Source organism: Hyaena hyaena, unplaced genomic scaffold (genome assembly GCF_003009895.1).
Source record: "Hyaena hyaena isolate Hyena2069 unplaced genomic scaffold, ASM300989v1 scaffold_145, whole genome shotgun sequence".
NCBI classification, from domain to species: domain Eukaryota; kingdom Metazoa; phylum Chordata; class Mammalia; order Carnivora; family Hyaenidae; genus Hyaena; species Hyaena hyaena.
In genome coordinates this window covers 1,029,332-1,052,346 of record NW_024080777.1, presented here as the reverse complement: position 1 = coordinate 1,052,346, position 23,015 = coordinate 1,029,332, and the positions used below count along the sequence as shown (strand labels likewise).

At 33.8% G+C, this 23,015-nt stretch overlaps 1 protein-coding gene across 1 annotated transcript in view; it reads left to right on the top strand.

The window, feature by feature from the left end:
* Positions 1-2,462: 2,462 nt before the first annotated feature.
* Positions 2,463-23,015, top strand: part of CDH19 (cadherin 19) — a 68,141-nt gene continuing 47,588 nt past the window's right edge. Inside the window, exons 1-4 of the mRNA XM_039238749.1 lie at positions 2,463-2,660; positions 5,933-6,227; positions 20,741-20,860; positions 22,222-22,386. Coding sequence (XP_039094680.1) covers positions 2,466-2,660; positions 5,933-6,227; positions 20,741-20,860; positions 22,222-22,386 — 775 coding nt within the window. The 5' untranslated portion in view covers positions 2,463-2,465. The remainder of the gene's footprint in view (positions 2,661-5,932; positions 6,228-20,740; positions 20,861-22,221; positions 22,387-23,015) is intronic.

Below are 23,015 nucleotides of genomic sequence, written 5' to 3'. Positions count from 1 at the left end.
GGCTAAGCAAAGTAAATCAGTCATAGAAAGACAAAATATCATATGATTTCACTCACCTGTGCAATTTAAGAAAGCAAATAGATCAAATTAGGATAAAGAAAAAAACGAGAGGGAGGCAAACCATAAGAGGCTCTTAAATACAGAGAACAAACTGAGGTCAACTGAAGGAGAGATAGGCAGGGGGCTGGGCTAAATGGTTGATGGATATTAAGGAGGGCACTTGTGATGAGCACTGGCTGTTATATGTAATTGATGAATCACTAAATTCTACTCCTGAATCTAATATTACACTGTTTGGTAAGTAAAATTAAAATAAAACCTTGAAGCATGAAAAAAAATGGCTTTGTACAAATCAGGTTCTAGGTAATGTCCTTTTTAAAATACTTATTCTTTTGTGTTTTAAATATCTTTTCATCTAGTACAGTATTTTCCTAAAACCCCTTACTTTTTTCCAGATGAATGAAAATATAATAACATAAAATTGACATTAATGTATTTGCCCAACATAATTATAACTTCACATCACTGTTAGTGACACTTATCCAAATGTATACAAAATAGCATTTGCATTAGGAAACTGAGCTTGTTCTGAATATTTTAATTATTTACTGGCTATCAAAAATATATTTTAGCAATTTATAAACAACCGACATTATTTGGATTTCAACATTAGGATGAAATCCGTCTTCAATTTTCACATCAGTTGAATTTCCTCATGACCTTCATTAAGTAAGTATAACACAAAGACTATACCTGCTTGAAGGAAATCAGAGGCACCACAGAATCCCTGTTTATGACAATGTGTTCTTTCTTAACCAGGTGTTTTTTTTGTTTTTTTTTTAAATAACTCTTTCTAACAAGAGCCAAAGACCTAAAATATCTCTCAGGGGTTGTTCAAAAATATGTGAGAAGATTCCAAGTAAGATCATATAGGAAACTCCTAACAGAAATAGAGACTCTGGATTTTCTGTTGATTATATAGTGGTAAACGCCATTGTAGATCTAACAAAATTATTATTCTTCATGAAACAAATCCGGTTTGGTTATATGGAGGTACTATGTCAATGTGGTAAGTACGAAGTTATTCCATTTCCTATAAGGGTGAGAATTACCAATCATTTCAGAGATGCTCAGTATCAGTTAAATGGAAAGTTTTACATGTAAAATTCAATAGTTTAGAGTTTTTATTTTGATATTTAAATAATAGAAGATACCTTTATTTTTTATTATGTTGAGAGAGAGACAGCTCAAGGAGGGCCGGGGAAGAGAGAGAGAGAGAGAGAGAGAGAGAGAGCGAGAGAGGAAGACAGAGAATCCCAAGCAGGTTCCACTCTGCTAGTGCAGAGCTGGGAATGGGGCTCAGTCCCAGGAACCTCACAACATGACCTGAGCTGAAACCAGGAGTCAGATGGCCCACCAGCTGGGTCACCCAGGCACCCATAGAAGTTATCTTTTTTCTTCATCTTCTATATTATAAGCAGACATTTTTGCCCAGACACTGTATTTTTGTATTTATTTTCTAAAAATAGCATCATCTCTTTGTTCAGATGAAAAACGTTTCATAGCTTTCATAATATAAAATGGTAATATCATGCATGGGTTTTCTATTCACAGAATGTTTTATAACTTCATTATACCTGATTATTTTTTAATGTTTTTATTTAATTCTGAGAGAGAGAGAGAGCAGCATGAGCAAGGGAGGGCCAAAGAGAGAGGGAGATACAGAATCTGAAGCAGGCTCCAGTCTCTGACCTAGCTGTCAGCACAGAGCCCGACACGGGGCTCGAACCCAGAAACCATGAGATCATGACCTGAGCTAAAGTCAGACGCTTAACCGACTGAGCTACCCAGGTGCCCCTCATTATAATTGATTATTAAATCCTCCAGGTTTCAAGGTGAATTGTCACCTTGTCTATTTAATACTAGATAAAATGCTATAACTTGGGAAATTGGATAAGAAAACTTATTGCTATTGAAAGAAGGGAGTGAGATCACATTTTCCCCCTGCCTTGACTTATTTTAATGGGATAGTTTGAGTTTTACTGAGATAGAATGGAAAATGTAAGCAGGTTAAATTAAAGAAAAAAAATCTATCTCAGTGGCAGCTATCAATCAATTAGATTGCCAGACCAACTTTTCAACCTTCAGGCAGATTTATGAATACAGCTTAAAGTGGACAGTGCTTGAGCAGAAGTTTCTAATTATGGCATTCAAATTATTGCTGAGCTGCAAAATAGAATAATTAAATGTATACTGTTGTTCCATTTTTATGGATGCAAAAGTTATATCCCTTCTTTAGCAATTATGTGAGAAAATGTTATTTTAAATGTAAAACTTTGTTTTGTTTCTTGATCTTTAGGAATATGTAAGATACCTAACACGTAAAAAGATTATAAAAAGCATACAATTTTTGTTTGCAACTACTGTTTCCTCTGAAGAATACCAGTTGGAATCAAATGAACAGAATGAATTATTGCTTATTGCTGCCTTTTATGTTGGGAATTCCTCTCCTATGGCCTTGCTTTATGGCAACAGAAATCTCTCGAACAGAGGAAGTGAAGCACCCAGTGAATTCTCACTTGAGAGCAAAGCGTGGTTGGATGTGGAACCAGTTTTTTGTACCAGAGGAAATGAATAAGACTAAGTATCACATCGGCCAGGTACTGATTTTATCAGTGTTACATGAAATAACATTATATGAATCTGAATGGATGGGTTGAAGAAGCTTTAAGGCACTTGATAAATTGTACATTTTCTCAGTGGAGCCCTTAGAAAGTTTTAGACATCAGCCTAATTAATTATTTCTGATTTTCAAGCACCTAAAACACCTGCAAAACTTGAGGAAGAAGGAAAACTCTGATTTTCAGATTTTACTTTTGTCCCCCGTGTGAAAATAGGACCCTCACTTATCAACATCTGGAAATTCGATGGTGTTATTTTTGGTAACGGATCAAAGCAACCACACTGAGAATAATAACGTTTACCCAGAGTATTTAGCTTGATTTTCTATTATGCTCAGTAGGTGTTGATTTACCCATCATTAATTTTTCATGAAGCAGATTAATACCAAACCCTTTTACAATTAAGTACTTTCAAAAGCATATACACTTGATTTGATTAGGAAGTATGGAGAATATTTTTACTTTCTTATAAGAATATACATATATATATTAATTTCCTTAATGAGATAGACCATTCCCTATTTATGTTTTTGGTTTTTATTTTTATTCACTATTCTCTAAACAGAGGTAATTACAATACCAGTGTCCTTTTTCTGTAAGGATCTTTCTCTAGACAAGTGAACTGAAATAAGTTTAACCGCTAATTAACTGGCACTAAAATTTAATTGGGCCCAAAGGGTGAAGCACTCAAAATTCATTAACTCCCTTTTCCTAGCCCTTTCAGGCAAGCTTCCGTGTTAGCATGATGTCCAGATTCCAAAGGAGTTCATCTGTCACATCCAGTGAGTGTGTATGTGTATACTCTACCAGAGGCTTAGATTAGGATCTTATGCAAACAGATTTCAAATGTTTGTGTATGTATGTGTTCCTGCTGTGAGTCAGATTTCTCATCTCTTGATTCTCTAAGATGACTGCAGGTAAATCACAGGCAGAATGGCATAAATGAGGTCCATAGTTAAGTGTCTGCTAGTTAACTGGGTCTCTAGCCACATTTGCAGTGAACTCCACCGAGCAGCATATGCTCTGCCATCAGTGAGTGGGGTGACAGATTAACACAGACTGGTAACTTCCAGTGAATAAGACTCTGCAGGGAAGTGCATCAGTACAATCAGAGCAGAGATTACCTCTCTGGCTAACCGACACATTTTCTAGTTTGTGTTTTTGTGCTCCTGGCTCAGCTCCTGTCTCTTCCGTTCACATGATGATTGGTTTTGCTTATTTTTTCATTCCATAAAAATACTTATGAAAATATTCCAACAGATGTTTTCCCTTGAAACGCTGTCATTCGACTTAAATAACACACAGATAACTGGTTTAAAAGAGAGTAATAATGAATATTTAGGTGTTGTAATTAAAGAGCTGGTAAAAATAAAATGTAGCTGATGTGTCCAAGATAACTTTCTTTTTGAACTATTTGTTAACAGAGAGTAAGTTTGGAAAGCAATTAAGTAAATTTTAATAGCATACTGATTTACCAAATTAATAATGATTTCCTAATTGAAAAAAAGAGTAGAAATATATAAAATATCATGACATGAGAATTCATGCAATTGAAATATATTTAACTTATGTATTTTGTGACATTAAAAGGAAAATGTTTAATATGTATTCATGTATATTTAAGTAAATATATATATTAATTTTTATTTTTTTACCTAATTCTGGGTCCTTGAAAAGACCAAGCTCACTGATAGATGAAAATTATACTGGACATATACTTGGAAAACATTTACTCATTACTAAATTTTACTTATCATCATTCTATTATTGAATCAAATTTTCAAATTATATCAAAATTACATTTTAAAATCATAGGCCATATATACCTTTCCTTTGATATAATTATTGGAAAGGGCATTTGTTTCCTTTAATTTTGTATTAGTAAGGCATGAAGACTTCCTTTTTATCTTATGAGTAATGAAGAACCATCACATTAAAAGAGCTATAACTCTTTTATTATCTTATTATTACTATTCCCAATCTGTTCCTTTCATTGAATAGCAGTGTTATTCAACACATTATTAAAATTATTATAATTAATTGTTTCAGATATCTTCAGGTACTCTACCCAGTCACATAGAAAAATATTAGTTAGTCCATTGTACCATGAGCTGTCAGAAAAGCTATGAATTTGTTTAAGATTGTATTTCTTGGTTAGCTTTGTAAATTTTCAGAGAAGCTCTTACTTTGAAGAAGGGCACATTTGTAAATGATAAATCAAGAAAACCAAGGGCTCACAATAATTCGAGGATTAGAGCATACTTCTCTTTATGTAAAAATAATTTAGATCTGAACAAGCAACCAACCAATGTTACCTCTATCATAATAACCCTTGTTTTTATATATCAAATTCAAAAGTCCATCAACATTATGAATGAACAAATTCACTTTGCTTTTAAACATAAAAATAATTAGGGTCCAAAAAGAAAAGATATATTTGAGAATTGAATAGAATATGTTGGGAAGAAAGAGTTAGATCTAACTTGGCAAAACTCAAGGCATTAAAGACCATGTTACCTAGTGGTTTGCAGGGGGGCTCTGGGGTCGATAGACCTGTTGTCTAAATCATAAACCTATATAAAAACCATGACTTTGTGAAAGTTTAAAAATTTTTCAGTCTCTCTTCCTCTGTAGAAATGATAATGTCAATAATATATATCTCATGATACTGTGGGTATTAATTGGGAAATCATATACAGAACAATTTGTACATTTTATAGTGTGTTATAAATACCAAAATGTATGGCTAAGCTATCATTTTCTTCTCAACACGTTCCCTTGTTTTTTGGTAATATTTTCATATTTCCTATGTGTTTTTAACCTAGAGAGAGAATATCACTGTTTATCTAGATTATTATCTGCCTATCAGTCTCTAGGTCCCAATCTAATACAAATATTTGAGAGCATGGTTTTAGCGACTAAGAATGTAATCATAGAGTAAACATGAACCACCAACTTTGGTGTGCATAATTTATGAGAGGTACTTTGTTTTTCAATTATTAGTTTCTAATTAGAATAATCTATTTAGAGTAATAAAATTTGTATAGTGATTTGTACTGAAATATCACACTCCTCTGCTGATGACAGACTTTAATCTTAAAATTAATATTTCACTGATTTAATATACTATGGGAATTACATGAGGTAATTAACATGGGGAAAAATTAACAGACGTGAAAATAAAATCATTAAAATTGATTTGTCCGTTTAAATATGTCTGGGAACTAAATTATCCCTCTTTGCACTTGCAGCTAAGATCTGATTTAGACAATGGAAACAATTCTTTCCAGTACAAGCTTTTGGGCGCTGGAGCTGGAAGTATTTTTGTCATTGATGAGAGAACAGGTGACCTATATGCTGCGCAGAAGCTTGATAGAGAAGAACAATCCCTCTACACTCTAAGGGCCCAGGTAATAGACAGCAGTACTGGAAGGGCTGTGGAACCCGAGTCTGAGTTTGTCATCAGAGTGTCGGATATCAATGACAATGAACCAAAATTCCTAGATGAACCCTATGAGGCCATTGTACCCGAGATGTCTCCAGAAGGTATTGCATATTCATTTACATCAAAGATATATTAACAATCACAGCAGATTTAAAATCTTGAGCATATGTTTTAGAAGTGAATTATTTAAGGTTCAACACTCGTACTTCCTTCTACAAACATGTTGAGTAAAATATTTTTAAAAATTAGACTATTATTTTAATTTTGTAAACAAATGGTACTATATGTTAATACATTGGTTGTCTTGTTAAAATATCTGTCTTCAAGGCAATAGATGAAGAGGATTAAATGTGTTTTTTTAGTGATTTATAAAATTCTTTAGCTGATTTACTGACTAGTTTCTTCGTTATAAGAAGGTATTTTCCAAACCAAGATATAATTTTGTATCTAAAAAGCATACAAAGTCATCCAGGAAGATATGCATGTATAAATAGTAGAATCCAAATACAAGACAAAAGTACTAGATGCTAGTACTAGATACAAAAGATACTTCAGAATCATGGACATAAAGACTAAAAACAAAACAAAGGGGTCAAACACCTCTGTGCAACTGTATTCATTTTCAAATTTCCTTTCATACCTAATGTTATTTTTATAAATATCTTAAACATAATGCATGTAGAAGCAAGTGCTTTCCATAAGATATAAGAACTGACTGCATTGAAAATCAGAAATTTCTTTTTAAAAGAGGGGAAATTATGGTGAGACTGTGCAAAGTTTGTCCACTCATTGATTCAGTCAGAAAATGTTGATAGCATAATATATAACAAAATTCAACTCATAAAATTTACTTAAGTGTGATAAATTCTATTCAGTAACGGTTATTTTAAATTATACTAACCTGCTTTAAAATGATTTACCTAAACATCTGATTGATTAGTCAAGAAGTCTAAAAATATATGTTCTATTGTATATTTTCCTGATTCTTTGTTTTTTAACATTCCAGGAAGCAATTTAAACTACGTGTATTCAGAAAATAGGTCTTTATAGCATAAACAAATTTAGCTGTGAATATGTATCAAGACCAATTATTATTAGATGTAAATGACACATGAATATTGTTGTATTTGGTCGGTAGGCAGTGAAGCGTTTCATCTTCCCACTCCATCCTCCTTCTATTCCTCCTCTTTCTTAAACAGCATACATTATGGACCTAACATTTACTAGAAAAATTTTTGAAATGTAATTTTGGTGGTAATTGCTAGTATGAAACTAATATTTTAGTTCTAACACAGCGAACAGTAACTATTTTAAATGAGGTGATATTTGACTCTGTACATTATGAAAGTGTTAATTATGACTGAAATATGATTAATTGACGATTAATTGACTGGAGAAAGTGGGACATTTTAGGAAATGATATTTGAAGTGGATTACAAAGAGTCCAGATATGTCATATTCTAGGAAAAGAGTCACACTGCAGTAGGATGAGAATTCCATATATTAATATGCAATTGAGTTATTGATCTAGCAAGAGTGTAAGCATGACAATGGATGAGATCCCCTTGAAAAGGAATGTAAGTAGAGAAGAGAAAAGCATAACAGTTGAGCTGTTGAGCAAAAGGTGGTTGACTGGGAAATTAGAATGAATGAGATTGGCCAGTGATGTAGGAAAAAGAGAAAGACACGAGAAGATGTGTCACAAAGGAAGAGATCCTCCAACTGTGTGGAATGTTGTGAGGCTGAATAAAATCAATAAAGTGTAGTGACCATAGTGGCTTTTGATTTGGGAAATAGAAGGCTTCTAGTGATTTTGGTAAGAAGAATTTGGTTGAATGTATGCAACTGCAATATTTTGAAGATTATTCTATTGTGTGAATGAATGGAGAAGAGGAAGTTACAGTGAATTTAGCCAACTTTAAAAGATGTTTTGTTACAGGGAGAAAATAGAGATGGGAAGCACTAGGTAGAGGAAGATGAAGGTAAAGAGGATTTTGTTGTTGTTACTTATCATTATTTAATTATTTATTAAGATGGGAAATTTAATATCATAGTGATATACTATAGGGAATGATCCAAAAGAACAGAATTTTTGGAACAAAATAAGGGGGTTATAACTGCTGGAAACCTATTCTCTCTCTCTCTCTCTCTCTTTTTATGTTTTCTTATTTATTTTGAGAGAAAGAGAGCATGGAGGAGGGACAGAGAAAGAGAGAGAGAAAGAGAGAGAGAGAGAGAAAGAGAGAGAAAGAAAAAGAGAGAGAGAAAGAGAGAGAGAGAGAATCCCACCTGTGCTGTCAGCACAACATCTGATGCAGGGCTCTATCCCATGAACCATGAGATCATGACCTGAGCCTAAATGAAAAGTCAGATGCTTAATAGACTGAGATACTCAGGTGCCCCTGGAAAACTATTCTTGGGAAAGGAAAGACCATGGAACCTAGGGCAATAATAGAGGAGACAGATTTAAATAGGTTAACACATTCTTTGACATTAAACCAGTTAATAAGTAATTGTTTCTATCTGTTAAGTATGAGAGAAAGTCAATAATTGAGAGCAAAGGGTTAGATTTTTAGATAGAGAAGTGGAGGTACAAAAAAGACATTTTGTAGAGTTGGAAAGTTGGCCCACAAAGATATTGCAGGGTGTGCATACAGTATTTGCACATTGGCATCAAGTGTAGCCACACAAGACTGATTGATTCAACAGAGATCACAAAACATTGGTTTGTTCTATATGGTGTTTTGCTCGTGCAGATCTCTTTGTTTTGCAACTCAAGATTGATGTACATATTAACTTAGTTAATGTCTGTAAGTCAGTATATCCTTTGAGAGTGCCAGTCAGGGTTCAGAACCTATATGGAATCATATTAAAATCAATGAGCACTTTTTATTACTTTCTGTGGGAGGAAAAGATAAAGAGAACAACTTATCAGGAATGTTATCTACTATGGAGATAGAGGAATATCCTCATTGTTCTGTCAACTATTGTGTAGATGGTTTCCCTCTAAATAATTCCTATAATTATTAACTTTGCTTTGAAGAAACCACTTAGTGGTATATGCAATTTTTTCTGTTTTCCTCAATCTCAGTACTTAAATAATGAATAAATCAAATTATCTTTACCTGAACATATACTTAGTTCTTCATATTCTTCCCATATCATTGCATTGTTATAGGTTCTTGAGTTTTAATCTTGCTTCTAAATTCCCTATGACCTATTTAATTCTTTACAAAGCAACAAGTGCAAACATTTTATTCTCTGTTGTCTTAAGTATTTTGTATTGTATTATAGTCAATTACCAATTATTATATTTGCATCTGTACTTTGAATTTAGAATTTGGTAAAGTACTGAAAGAAATCTATGTTTGAGTATGTCATCATAATCGAAAACCAAGAAAACTACAAACTATTTGTTGCTTATTAAACACATATTTATTTACAACTAATAGTGGACTTTTACTGATTGCATTTCTATTTGAAATGCAATTTCTATTTGAAATGCATTTCTATTTGAAATGCAATTAATTTCAAAACTAGAACTAACTAGTAGAATTGAGAAAAAACATTGTTTTTCTACTTGTAAGTCTGGAATTACAAAATTATTTATCTTTCTTCCAAACAAAAAATACAAGGTCTAATAGGCTAAGAATCCCACAGTACCTTAAGTGTGGGGTGATTGAGTAAAAGAATGAGTACATGGATGGGTGAAAAAGCTACAGAAATGATTAGATGAGGTTTGGAATACAAACAGAGGATACTGGTAGATATAAAATCCAAGGAGACTCTGTGGGTCTGAGTTGAGGTACACAATGATCAAAAGTGCTGTAGATAGCCTTTGGATAATGATTACTCAATTTTGAAATTTCTTAGTGCAGATTTTCTAGAATCATACAACCTATCAAGACAGAATCATAAGAAACATAAAATCAGGGGCGCCTGGATGGTTAAGTCAGTTAAGTGTCCAGCTCTTGATTTTGGCTCACATCATGATCTCAAGATTATAGGATCAAACCCTGTGTTGGACTCTACGATGGGTGTGGAGACTGCTTAAGATTCTCTCTCTCTCTCTCTCTCTCTCTCTCTCATTTTACCCCTCGCCTACTCACTCCTACTCTCTCACCAAAAGAAAAAAAAAAAAAGAAAAGAAATAAAGAAAATAAAAACAGAAAATCAGAGAAAAACAATTATTAGTAAGACTGGATCAGTAACTAAAAACATCCCAACAAACAAAAGTCCAGCTCCAGTTGGCTTCACTGATAAGTTCTACCAAACATTTTAATGAGGAATTAATACCAGTCCTTCTCAAACTTTTACAAAAATTTGAAGAGGAGGGAATACTCCCAAACTCATTTTACAAGGGTGGCATTGCCCTGATTCCAAAACCATATAAGGACACCACAGGAGGGGCACCTGGGTGGCTTACTCGGTTAAGCGTCCGACTTTTGCTTTGGTCATGATCTCGTTGTTTTGTGGGTTCGAGCCCCGTGTCTGGCTCTGTGCTGACTGCCAGCTCAGAGCCTGGAGCCTGTTTCAGTCTGTCACTCCCTCTCTCTCTGACCCTCCCCTGCTCACACTGTCTCTCTCTCTCTCCTAGAAATAAAAAAAAAAAAAAAAAAAGGACACCACAGGAAAACTACCTGTCAGTAGCTCAGGTGAACACAGATGCAACAATTGTCAACAAAATTCTAGCAAGCCCAATTCAACACATTAAAAAGATGATATACCACGATCAAGTGGGATTTGTCTCTGGGATGCAAGGATGGTTAAACAATAGCAAATCAAATATGATATATCACTTTAGTAGAATGAGGTATAAAGGTCATATAATCCTCTCAACAAATGCAGAAAAAAATTTGACAAAATTCAACATTTTTTCAGAATGAAAAACGCTCTCAACAAATCAGTTATAGAAAGAACATACCTGAACATAATAAAGGCCACATATGACAAAGCCCCAGTCAAAATCATACTCAATATTGCAACACTGAAATATTTTCCTCTAAGATCAGAAAGAAACACAAATATGCCTACTCTACCTTTTTTGACATTGTACTGGAAGTCCTGGCCAAAGCAATACTTTATACCTAAGTACACTCAGTGGAGAAAAACCACAGTCATTTCAACAAATAGTGTTAGTGTTGGGACAACTGGATATTCACATCCAAAAGAATGAAATTGGACCCTATCTTATGCTACTTGTAAATATGAACTTAAAGACTAAAGTTAGGACATGAAGGCATAAGAAAAAGCAATCTTGACATTGGCTCTGGCACTGATTTTTTGGACATGATAACAGAAGGAAAAATAAGCAATTGGACTGCATCAAACAAAAAAAGTCTTCTGAACAGAGAAACAAGCAACAAAATAAAGAGGCTACTTACAGAATGGCAGAAAATATTTCTACACCATCTACCAGTTAAGAGGTTAATATCCAAAATATAGAAAGACCCCATACAACTCAATAACAATCCCCCAAAATAATCCAAATAAAAATGAGCAGAAGGTATAGGTAGATATTTCTCCAAAGAAGACATATGTATGGCCAAAAGATACGTGAAAAGATGCTCAATATCACTAATCAATTCAGGGAAATGCAAATCAAAACCATAATAACATATTACCTCATACCTGCTAGAATGGCTTTGGTTAAAAAAGACAAATAAGTGTTGGCAAGAATGTAGAGAAAAGAGAAACTTTGAGTACTGTTAGTGAGAATGTTAATTGGTACAACCACTATGGAAAATAGTATGGAGGTTTGTAAAATTTAAACATAAAACTACCATATAATCCAGCATTCTCACTTCTGGGTATATGTCAGAGGAAATGAAATCACTATCTCAAAGAGATATCTGCACTTTCATATGCATTCCAGCATTATTCACAAGAGACAAGACATGGAAACAAGTAAGTGTTCATGTTCATCATGGGTGAATAAAGAAAATATGGTATGTTAAAGATATACATATATATTTATATATTTATACCATATTTATATACATATACATACCATATATATATACACACAAACACATACACACAATGGTATATTAGTTGATTATAAAAGACATTAAATATTGGTAACTACATGGATGGACCTTGAGGGCATTAAGCTAAGTGAAATAAGTAAAAGAAAGAAAAAAAATATACTGTATAATTTCACTTGTAGGTACACTCTTTAAAAGAGTTCGACTTGTAGAAGCAGAGTAGAATGGTGATTGCCTGGGACTAGGAGGTGGGAAAATGAGGAAGTGTGGGCAAAGGGAACAAACTTTTAGTTATAAGATGATTAAGTTTTGGGGATTTAATATTTAGTATGGTATTCTTAACATTACAGTATTTCATGGGCACAGGTGGTTGAGTGTCTGACTTCGGCTCTGGTCATGATCTCATAGTTCATGAGTTCGAGTCCTGCGTCGGGCTCTGTGCTAACAGCTCAGAGTCTGGAGTCTGCTTCTGTTTCTGTGTCTCCCTCTCTCTCTGCCCTTCCCCTGCTCATGCTCATGCTCTGTCTCTCACAAAAGCAAAATAAACATTTAAAAAAATAAAAAACAAAAAACAAAAAAAATTACAGTATTACATAGTGGAAAGTTACTAAGACAGTAGATTTTTACTTACCACTAGAAAGTAAAATTTTAATGATGGAGGTGTTAACTAATCTTATTGTGATAATCATTTCTCTATATATTCATGTGTATCAATCATCACATTGTGTGCCATAAACTTACACAATGCTATATGTCAATTATGTCTCAATACAGCTTGAAGAAAAAGAAATTCCCTTTAACAACATTTACCATTAAAACGACATAAATATGTCACTCACTATTAAAAAAGGGGTTGAATTCAAAATTTGTAAAACACAGAAAAATGTAGATAATCTTACTTTTTGATTTCATAAATTATAGTGTTTCCATATGTAGCACAGAATTCTCTGAAACATAAACACCCCTATTTCTTAAAATATATCAAATTGAAAATTAAACCCTATGAAATTTGGATCTCTGGACATGTGAGTTGAATGAGATTAAGATTGGGATAGATTACTCTCTGTATGCTCTCTGAATATATTGTTTGCTTTCTTAAACACAGTTTATTTATTTGACTTAAATTCTCTCACATTATTAAAAGTAGAGGTGTCAAAAATACAACATAAGTATAGTAAGAATGACCTAATTTTCAGGTGATTATAGACAGAAAAAAAATATTTGAAGTGTATTCTGCACATTTAAGGTGACAAGTGGGAAAATATCTGTTTTTTGAGTTTCACTTGGAGGTTTTAGATTGTAAAAGTAATTGCATCTCAAATATAAACACAAGGGGGGTGGGCCAATCAGTCCCTATAAATAAATAATGATCCTCATAGTAATGAAACAAGTTCCCAGCATGAAACAGTGAGCATATCAATAGATTAAAACATTATTTCTATCATGAATTTGAATTCTGAAAATTATAATTTTGTTATCTGCTGTCTTATCTGTTTTAATGTTACCAAAATCACAGAATCAGAATGTAGGTCAAAATATTATTACTTACTTTCGTCTTCTTTAAACTTGACCATTCTACAATTCAACATCCTCTCAGTAAATTTGCTTCAGAATAATCAAAGTGTACTTGTACTAAAACTGCATGTAAAAATAGCTTTCCGATTAGACAATTTATATCTTCATTCTATGAAAAGCCTGTTTACCACTGAACTTACCACACACAGAAATTACCTACTAAAATAAATGAGTCATTTTGAAATCTAACAGTTCAAATCTTGGCATTCAAACATATATTTAACTAGGGTACACTGTTTATTGAGTATTCTATAGTAAATAGAAACTTTATATATATAAAATGTCACAAGTTGCTGTCCTCTCTATTGCCTACATGATATCTCATTTAGCCTGCATATAAAAATTTATCACTATTTTACATTTTCATGGATATCTCCCATAATCTCTATAAAGAAGATAAAGCATTCAGTGTGAAATATGAGATGTCATCTAATGAAGTTAGATATTAAACTAAAATTTTGAGTGAGTATCATTCAGTCTTCTGTAATACTTCTGCTTAACATGAAATCCATATAAATCAATATTGATGGAGTTATACTCTTCTTACATTAGGTTTTATCCTTGATGGAAGAATATGTCTAACATATTGAGAAATCATATTATTCATGCTTTCAATAATGCTTTTTTTCTGATCTTCAAAAATTTTATATAGTTTTGTACGTTTTAGCACTTCTGAATAATGCCATACAAAGTGTGATTTATATATAAGTTCTCACATATAATCAATATTTTGTCTTACATTAATATACCGTTATCTCACTATAACTTTGTAATTTGTGTCACAACAAATGAAATATATTGGCCAACTGAAGTTTCCAGTTCCCATGGTTTAGACTACTAACTATGATTTGTATCTCAAGAATTTAGTACAAGTTTACATCCTGTGTCACCTATATAACAGTATGTTTTTGTAATATAGTATTGCTGAGAAAATGGGTAAAGTCAAATATTGTGTTCATTTTTCATAAAGTCCTTTTGTAAAGAAAAATAGCTTTAAAGAGTGAGGATTTTAAACATGCCTGGTTTTCTATGGAAACTGTGTCTGGCTTAACCCAAGATTTCCCTTATCACTGTGTGAACCCGGAGATTAGGGAAGCTGAGCACTGTGTATGGCTAGATAATGATCACAGGCCACATTTCAAAGGTCATGATATTCAAGACTGGGCAAAAGGACATGATACTGAATTGAGGTTCCATCTCCCCAGTAGCACAGAAGAAACAGTTGGTAAAAAGAAAATAAATATAAAACAGCATATTAAATTACTAACAAATAAAACTACTTTGGCCAAGTAGACTACGGTCATGTCCCAGACTTTAATAGATTTGAATGATCCATCAGCAGGGTCTGTTGCCCCATATGCCCAACTGGGTGATCCAGCTCAGGCAGCCATTACCCAGTACCCTAAAGGTATGGAAGTCAGGGGACATAGCCATTCCCCAGTTCTCACCTTGAATAAATGCTATGCTTCTGAGAACACCAAGCCCCATCATGCCTGAGAAAAGAGTTTTTTACTGGAATTTGCCATGAGATGTCCCACCAGGATGGGAAAATTACATCACACCTGGTTGAATGGAACCTATTCGCTCCTCCTCACTGGGGTCCTATTGTCCTGCTTCAAGCTGGACGTGTTGAAACAAAAGATCCCTGGAGTAGACCACACACCATTAACAGAAAGGGAAAGGTTAGGGTCCTGATATGGCATATCTCACCCCCAGTTAATCTCCTGACACCAATAGTGCTGCCTCCCCCCAGCAGACATGAGGTAGGCACGGCCAGGTCAAGTTCCTAAAGCTGCCACCTTCATTCTGAAGGCCAGGTGGGCACGTTGTTTCCCACTAGTATAATCATTGGGCTGCCTTGTTTGTTTCTTCCATTGGCCTCAAGGACATTGTGACATATAGAAACCATTACTAAATTTCCCCAGCCAGCCTGAATGATAGCCAGAAAAGTCTACTCTTATTGAATACAAAAATGTCTCTGATGATAAAAGCTTCCCAACAGCACTCCCCTCTCCCCAAAGTAAAACAGCCTTCAACACAGCCTCACAAAGATGCAGCTGTGCCATTGTTCACACAAATGTTAGGTGCCCATACCTGACGATTCTGTTAATGTGTCATATTTAGTAAATCAGACCCCCAGATCAGAGGACTTACTAAATCAGTGGTTCAGGTCATAGGATTCTTGTTGGTAACAGTTGTCACTTATTTGGGAATTAATGTACATCATTGCTGTACATGTATACATCATTTGTCCTTTGGAAATAACTTTATTACTAGCATATACTTTAAATAAAGTTTAATTTAAACATTTTTAAATGTTTACTTGTTTTCAAGAGGGAGAGAGACAGAGAACAAGCAGGGGAGGGGCAGAGAGAGAGAGAGGGAGCCAAAGAATCTGAAGGAACCTCCAGACTCTGAGCTGTTAGCACAGAGCTCGAACTCACGAGCTGCGAGATCATGACCTGAGGTAAAGTAGGACTTAACTGACTGAGCTACCCAGGCTCCCCAAGAAACTCTAATTTTTGATCCATTAATGTAGTCAAACCGACTTTATCAGGTTTTAGTGAGAGCAGAATAAAGTGTTGACTAAAGGAATGAAGACACTAAACAGGTTAGTTTGTATGTATGGCATGTACCATACTTCTTGCACTGATGAATAACGCTGTTAACAATACTATTCTATTGAAAGTGATTTCAGTCAGGTAAGAGCAACCAATGCAGGCTGGGAAAAACGTACAAATGAGTATGTCTAATAAAAACAGGGATTTGTGCGTTGAGACAAATATCAGGTTATCAATCACCCAATCCTAATTAAGAAATGTTGGCTTTTGTTTTCTTTTTTCCTTGATGTTATTCAAAATAATTCCTATCTTTATGGAAGTTTCATTATTCTGTTATATTTGTATTGTTTACCTTTCACATTTATATTTATAATTTATTTTAAATCATTTTTTGTGAATGGTGTAAAGCACGTGTCAAATTCTAGATCAAAAGAGAGATGACTGATGGAAGTATAAATGGGTGGAGATATCCAATTGATGCTGCAGCATTTATTCAAATGATTCTCCAGCGCTCAACGATGCCATCATTGCATGCATGAACTCTCCATATATGTATATTGTTTCTGAATCTCTAGTCAGTATTGTTATCTTTTGTTGCTCTGTGGGCCATAGTAGAGTCATAAGCCCTGCTCTCTATTAGTGCAAACTTTCCAGATGTTCTTCACCAAGGTGTCTTGGCCTTGCTTGATCCTTTGAATTTCCATGAATATTTCAAGTCATCTTTTTAATTTAGCCAGTAATACAACTTGCTAGAAATTTGATGATGATGGCATTTACACTATGGATCTATTTGTTGATATTTCTATGTAGTGATTTCATAAGCCCAGTATTTTTGTCCACTTTTGATCATCAATTTCTCTTTACTTTCTTTGTAGAGGTCTTTAATAATTTTTTGTTTAGATATTCCTGAGTATATTTATTTCTTATACATATTATGTACTTAATTGAAATATTATATACGTATTTATTTCTGGTATAAATAAAAAATGGACTTGGGTGCATCTTTTGTGTTCCTGTAACCTTGCTAGTTTAATGATTTAATATTCTGTGAAGCTTTTTTATATGTGTATTCTGCTTGATTTTCTAACAAAATAGTATTACCTTTGAATCATTATTGTAATTAAAAAACGTTTTTTAATGTTTATTCATTTTTGAGAGACAGAGAGACAGAGTGTATGCAAGTGCGAGGCAGAGATGGAGGGAAACACAGAATCCGAAGCAGGCTCCAGGCTCTGAGCTGTCAGCTAGGGCCTGACACAGGGCTCAAACTTATGAACCGTCAGATCATGACCTGAGCCAAAGTCAGATACTAAACTGACTGAGCCACCTAGGCTCCCCTGTCATCATTTTTAATCATTCATTTTTGTATACATGGCATTGCCTCATTTCATTGTCTCGGAGGTTTACTACAATGCTACCAAAAATAGTGATAATAAACTTCTTGCTTTTTAACTACTTCAGAAGCAAATGTTTTAATATTTCACAAGTAAATATGATTGCTGTCAAAGTTTAAAAACACCCTCTATCAGGGGCGCCTGGGTGGCTTAGTCGGTTAAGCGTCCGACTTTCGCTTAGGTCATGATCTCGCGGTTCGTGGGTTCGAGCCCCGCATCGGGCTCTGTGCTGACTGCCAGCTCAGAGCCTGGAGCCTGTTTCAGTCTGTGACTCCCTCTCTCTCTGACCCTCCTCTGCTCACGCTCTCTCTCTCTCTCTCTCTCTCTCCTAGAAATAAATAAAAAATATTAAAAAAAAAAAAAACACCCTCTATCAGATTTAAGACATTGTCTTTTTCTCCTAATTCCCTGAGTTCTTATTGCAAATGGAAATAGAATATTTTCAGATGTGTTTTATATATCTAATAAGAATTTTTGTTTTATGTTTTTCTTTTTTAAGCCTTTAATGCCACAAATTATATAGGTTCATTTGCTAATGTCAACATATCCTTGAAGTTTTGTAATGAAAAATTCAAAATGCCTTCTCCTATGAAAACAGACATTTTTAAACAGTTCCATCAGTACACTGACTTGGGTCTATTTGAACTATGTTTGTATCTAGAATAATCTCTGTAATATTTCAGAACCAACTTCAATTTATAGTGATGGGTGGGTTGTTGGTAGGAAATGGGATGCCCAAGAGACTGGAGCCACAGTCCTCAGAAAACTGACCAGAGTGATTCTTGCAGTAAACAATAATCATGTTATAAAAGCAGTGATTATGTAAGTCTGGCAGTGCTGCTATATAGGAAAGGTGCATCTCAGTGCTGTTCATTTTGATTCAGATGTGAGTAATGCAGCTCTGATATTACTGACAGATAAAGGAAAGGTTACAATATGTTTGTATAACAGTGAATAAGAATTAACCAGTTATTTGTCTCAACCACCAAGTGTCCCTTTACCTACATGTAACTGGTAACAGAAGGAGGAGGGGAGGGGTGGACTTTGGAACAATTATTGATTTTTTTCATTGAAGGACATATTATTGGTCTTACAGTGATTTTTTGTTGTAATTATTTGTGTAATATATAGCTAATACCTAACTGCAAGTGAACATACATATGGATTCTCTTACAAGTGACAAGGAAAACATAAATGGAAAACATATATATTAAAAAATCATATCAAAAGTTTTTAAAAAAATTTTTGATTGCTCCAATGTTTATTATTATGGTTTATGTTACTTGACTATTTATTGAAGATTTCCACAGTATTTAAATTTCTGATTAGGAAAATATATAAGCTTTTCTCTTGACTTTTCTTTTAATGTTTTATTTATTTTTGAGAGAGGGAGAAAGCACAGCAGGGGAGGGGCAGAGAGAGAGGAAAGAGAGGATCTGAAGCAGGCTCAGGACTGACAGCAGGGAGCCCATGTGAGGCTCAAACTCATGAACCCTAAGATCATGGCCTGAGTCAAAGTCAGCTGCTCAAACAACTGAGCCAGCCAGGCAGCCCTCTCTTTTGACTTTTTTTTAGAAAAACCTTTTGGAAAATATCTAAGAGGAACTAAAGTTGTCTAACCTGTATTTAATGAATTGTGATGTAATGAAAAAGCAGTAAACAACTAAAGAAAATATAATCAGATCATTAGAATGATATTAGCATTAGATAGCATTGATAGCATCTTCATCACATCATGTCTTTTTGTGTGCCTGTGAGCAAGGAAGATCATTTAAGATCAAGTCTTTTAGCAACTTTATATGATACAATATTGTGGACTATCATCACCACGTTGTGCACTAGCTCTCCAGAACTTATTCATTTCCTAACTGCAACTTTGTTGGGTTTGATCAACATTGACCCTGTTCTCCCAGTCTCTGTGAACCAGCAATTTACTCTGTTTCTAGTAATAGAATAAGATAAGTGATATCTTATCTTTGTCTTTTTCTGTCTGCCTTATCTTCCTCAGCATAATGCCCTTAAGGTCCATTTATGTCATCACAATTGAAAGGAATGTATTGTAAAGCACTTGAACCTAAGTTGTTTACATTTTGAGTGGTTGTACAGTATAAAACAAGTATTAGATAACTAATAAAATACTAAGACAAAAGAGCAAATACTACATATATTTGAAGGCCATGGTAAAAGTTTCAACAATTTTATTACTGAAGAATAGAAGGGCTTCCTATTACAATGTCTCAGTTTATAAGACAAGATTGTAATGGAAATATTACTGATGGGTAGTTGTAAAGAAAAATCACATAGACTATTTGATTCTGTGATGTTCTAGTCGCCATTCTTATTGACACAGAACATAATGTTTCCATAAATGCAGATTTCCAATAAGACCTATAATGCTATTCCAGCTTTACGTAAAGATACTTTTAAAGAAATTATGTTTAATTTAAGCATTAACTTGTACAAATACTTCCCATTGTGTCTTATTGATTGTTATTTAACTTCAATAAGAACATTTTATGGTATCAATATGAGACAAGATTTTGCTTTGTACTATACCAAAAAAAAAAAAAAAAAGGAATTCTTCAACATAAGTAAGTATGCTATAGAAGGGAATTAAACAAGGAAGATACTTGTGCCCATCCTCAACTTGATACTATTTCAAGCTCACTTCAATAGTTTTTATTCATTTTTAGCAATATTCTGTGACTTTTGTGAGTTGCCGTTCACAGTATGATTTTTAAAGTAAACGGCTTCCAATTTCCTTTTGATTCTTCCACTAATAACATAACACACTTTTGAAGATCCTGAGTTAGACCTTGTAATGGATTGTTAAACAATTACACTTTATTATAACTTTGGTTTCTGCTTAAAATTCTACATTGTATATGTAATTCATATATATACATGATTAGGGCTACAGAATGATACCAGTTTTATAATTCTAAACAAGGAGGGCTGTTTTTTCATTGCAAGTCTTCACCTTGCTTGCTAAAGAGAAAATGCCATATAGAACTGAATTCATTGTTCAATAATTTCTTAATTATTTGTTGTTACTATTAATTTCTTTGTTTCTTGTTACTATTCATATTTTTTTCAGGAACATTAGTCATCCAGGTGACGGCAAATGATGCTGATGATCCTTCAAGTGGCAATAATGCTCGTCTCCTATACAGTTTACTTCAAGGCCAGCCCTATTTCTCCATTGAACCAACAACAGGTATTTCTAAGTGAAATAAAGTGCAATTCAACAGGATTCTAAGTAGGCAAATATCAGAGCAAAAAATTATCTGCTTACAAACATTCTGTACAGTGGACCTGATGTTTCAATAAATACATGGGTTGTATTTTAAGCACTTAATTCTTTTTAGTCTTTCAGCTGATTTTTCTAACTTTCAGAGATTGAATTTTCCGAATCTATACTACCAATCATTTGTATATAAGGTATAAAACAGATGCAAAGATGTGACAAAACAATGAGAAAAAGAACAAAAAAACAATTTAAAAATATGATGAAGGACCTTTAAAGAGATTGACCAAACTTTGATCCACAGAAAGCCTGCAAGCATATTAAAACAATGCTCAATGTCGGTAGTCATGGAAATGCAAAGTAAAACCACAATGGGATACACCTTCACTTCCACTTCTCTCTGGGGTCAAACATAGGCAGAATGCTGGCAGTGTCTTTAATACATTCAGTGTTTTCTATAGGGATCCATCTAACAGATTACAGTTATAAAACACTTTAGTCCACAATTCAACTGCTATCATAGTATGGTCCAACATAACCTTTTCTGTTTTTACAGGGCTCACAATTTTTTAATGAACACTCTTCCACAGATACATTGAGGATTGGCCATTCTCTTTCTCATGTTTGTGTTCATGGCCCCAAAGTCTAGCCCAGAACCCTCGTGTCCACTTCACTGCCTTTTCCTAGTTTTTTTTTTCCAGTGATAATTTTTTGTCCAAATCATTTTATAGAATATTTTCTAAAATATAGAATTTTATAGAATAAATATAGCATATTTATCGCATTTATTATCATCCATCTTGAGTTTGAAATCTGTGTATAGATTTATCTGTATTATGAATAACTGTCGGTCAAAAACAAATCCTTCTTCATATATCATAACTTAAAATAGACTTTAACATCACAGGTGCACAATATATCTTGCATAAATTTGGTGTTGTAATTTACACATTTACTAATAATTAACTTCTTTCAAATTTAAAGGAAAAGTTAATTGTAGCACACTGACATTATGTTAGAGGAGATAGCAGAAGATAGTTTGAGGTAAAAGTAAGACATTCCTCTTTTCTACTCAAGGATTATATTAATGTAGTATTTTATTAGGGGTCTACTAGTGTTCTTAGTATTGTGATGACTATTCTAAATTCCAGGTAGAGTGGTATTTAACTTATTATTTTCATTGTTATTTTTTCTCCAGGCCAATGTCTAGTCTAGAGCATTGTAGTCATTTAAAATGTATCAAAAGAATGATTGTATGATTAAGAAATTAACTAGGAAGATGCCATGGTTAATAATGAAATAATAATTGAAGTTTTATTACATTTCTTAAGGAGTCGTAAGAATATCTTCTAAAATGGATAGAGAACTGCAAGATGAGTATTGGGTAATTATTCAAGCCAAAGATCTGATTGGTCAGCCCGGAGCACTGTCTGGAACAACAAGTGTATTAATTAAACTTTCTGATATTAATGACAATAAACCTATATTTAAGGAAAGTAAGTAGACAACATCGTGAATTTTCATTATAACATAACTGTACATGTGCTAAATACATGCAGATGTTAGGGTTTGCATCTAAAGCACTGCAACAGCATTAGAACTATATAAAATAAATTTATTAATTTATTGAAGGTATGATTAATTAGTGTGAAAAGCCAAATACAAATGAGAGGGTAATGTGTTTTCTTAAACTACTTCTATAACAATTTCCACAAACCTCCTGTCTTAAGCAAATTGTTAAACCTTATTGAAATCTGTCACAGATGCCACCAGATGAAGTTCAAGATGTTTGTAGGACTGTTTTCCTTTTGAGAGGATCTAGGGAAGATTCCATTTCTTTGGATTTAGTTATAGGCAAAATTCAGTTTTTATGTTTGTAGGAATAAGGGCTCTGTTTCCTTGATGGCGGTCAGCTGAAGGACACTGTTAGCTCCTTAAGGCGTCTTTCTGGTTCTTGTATATAACTCAACACACCTCAGACACAAAACGGTGTCAAATCCTCCACACATTGCCATGTCTCCAAACCACACTTTTGACTCTTCTTCACTTTTATGGATTCATGTGATTAGATTGAGTCCACTTGGATAAACCAAGACAATCTCCACATCTCAAGGTCAGCTGATTA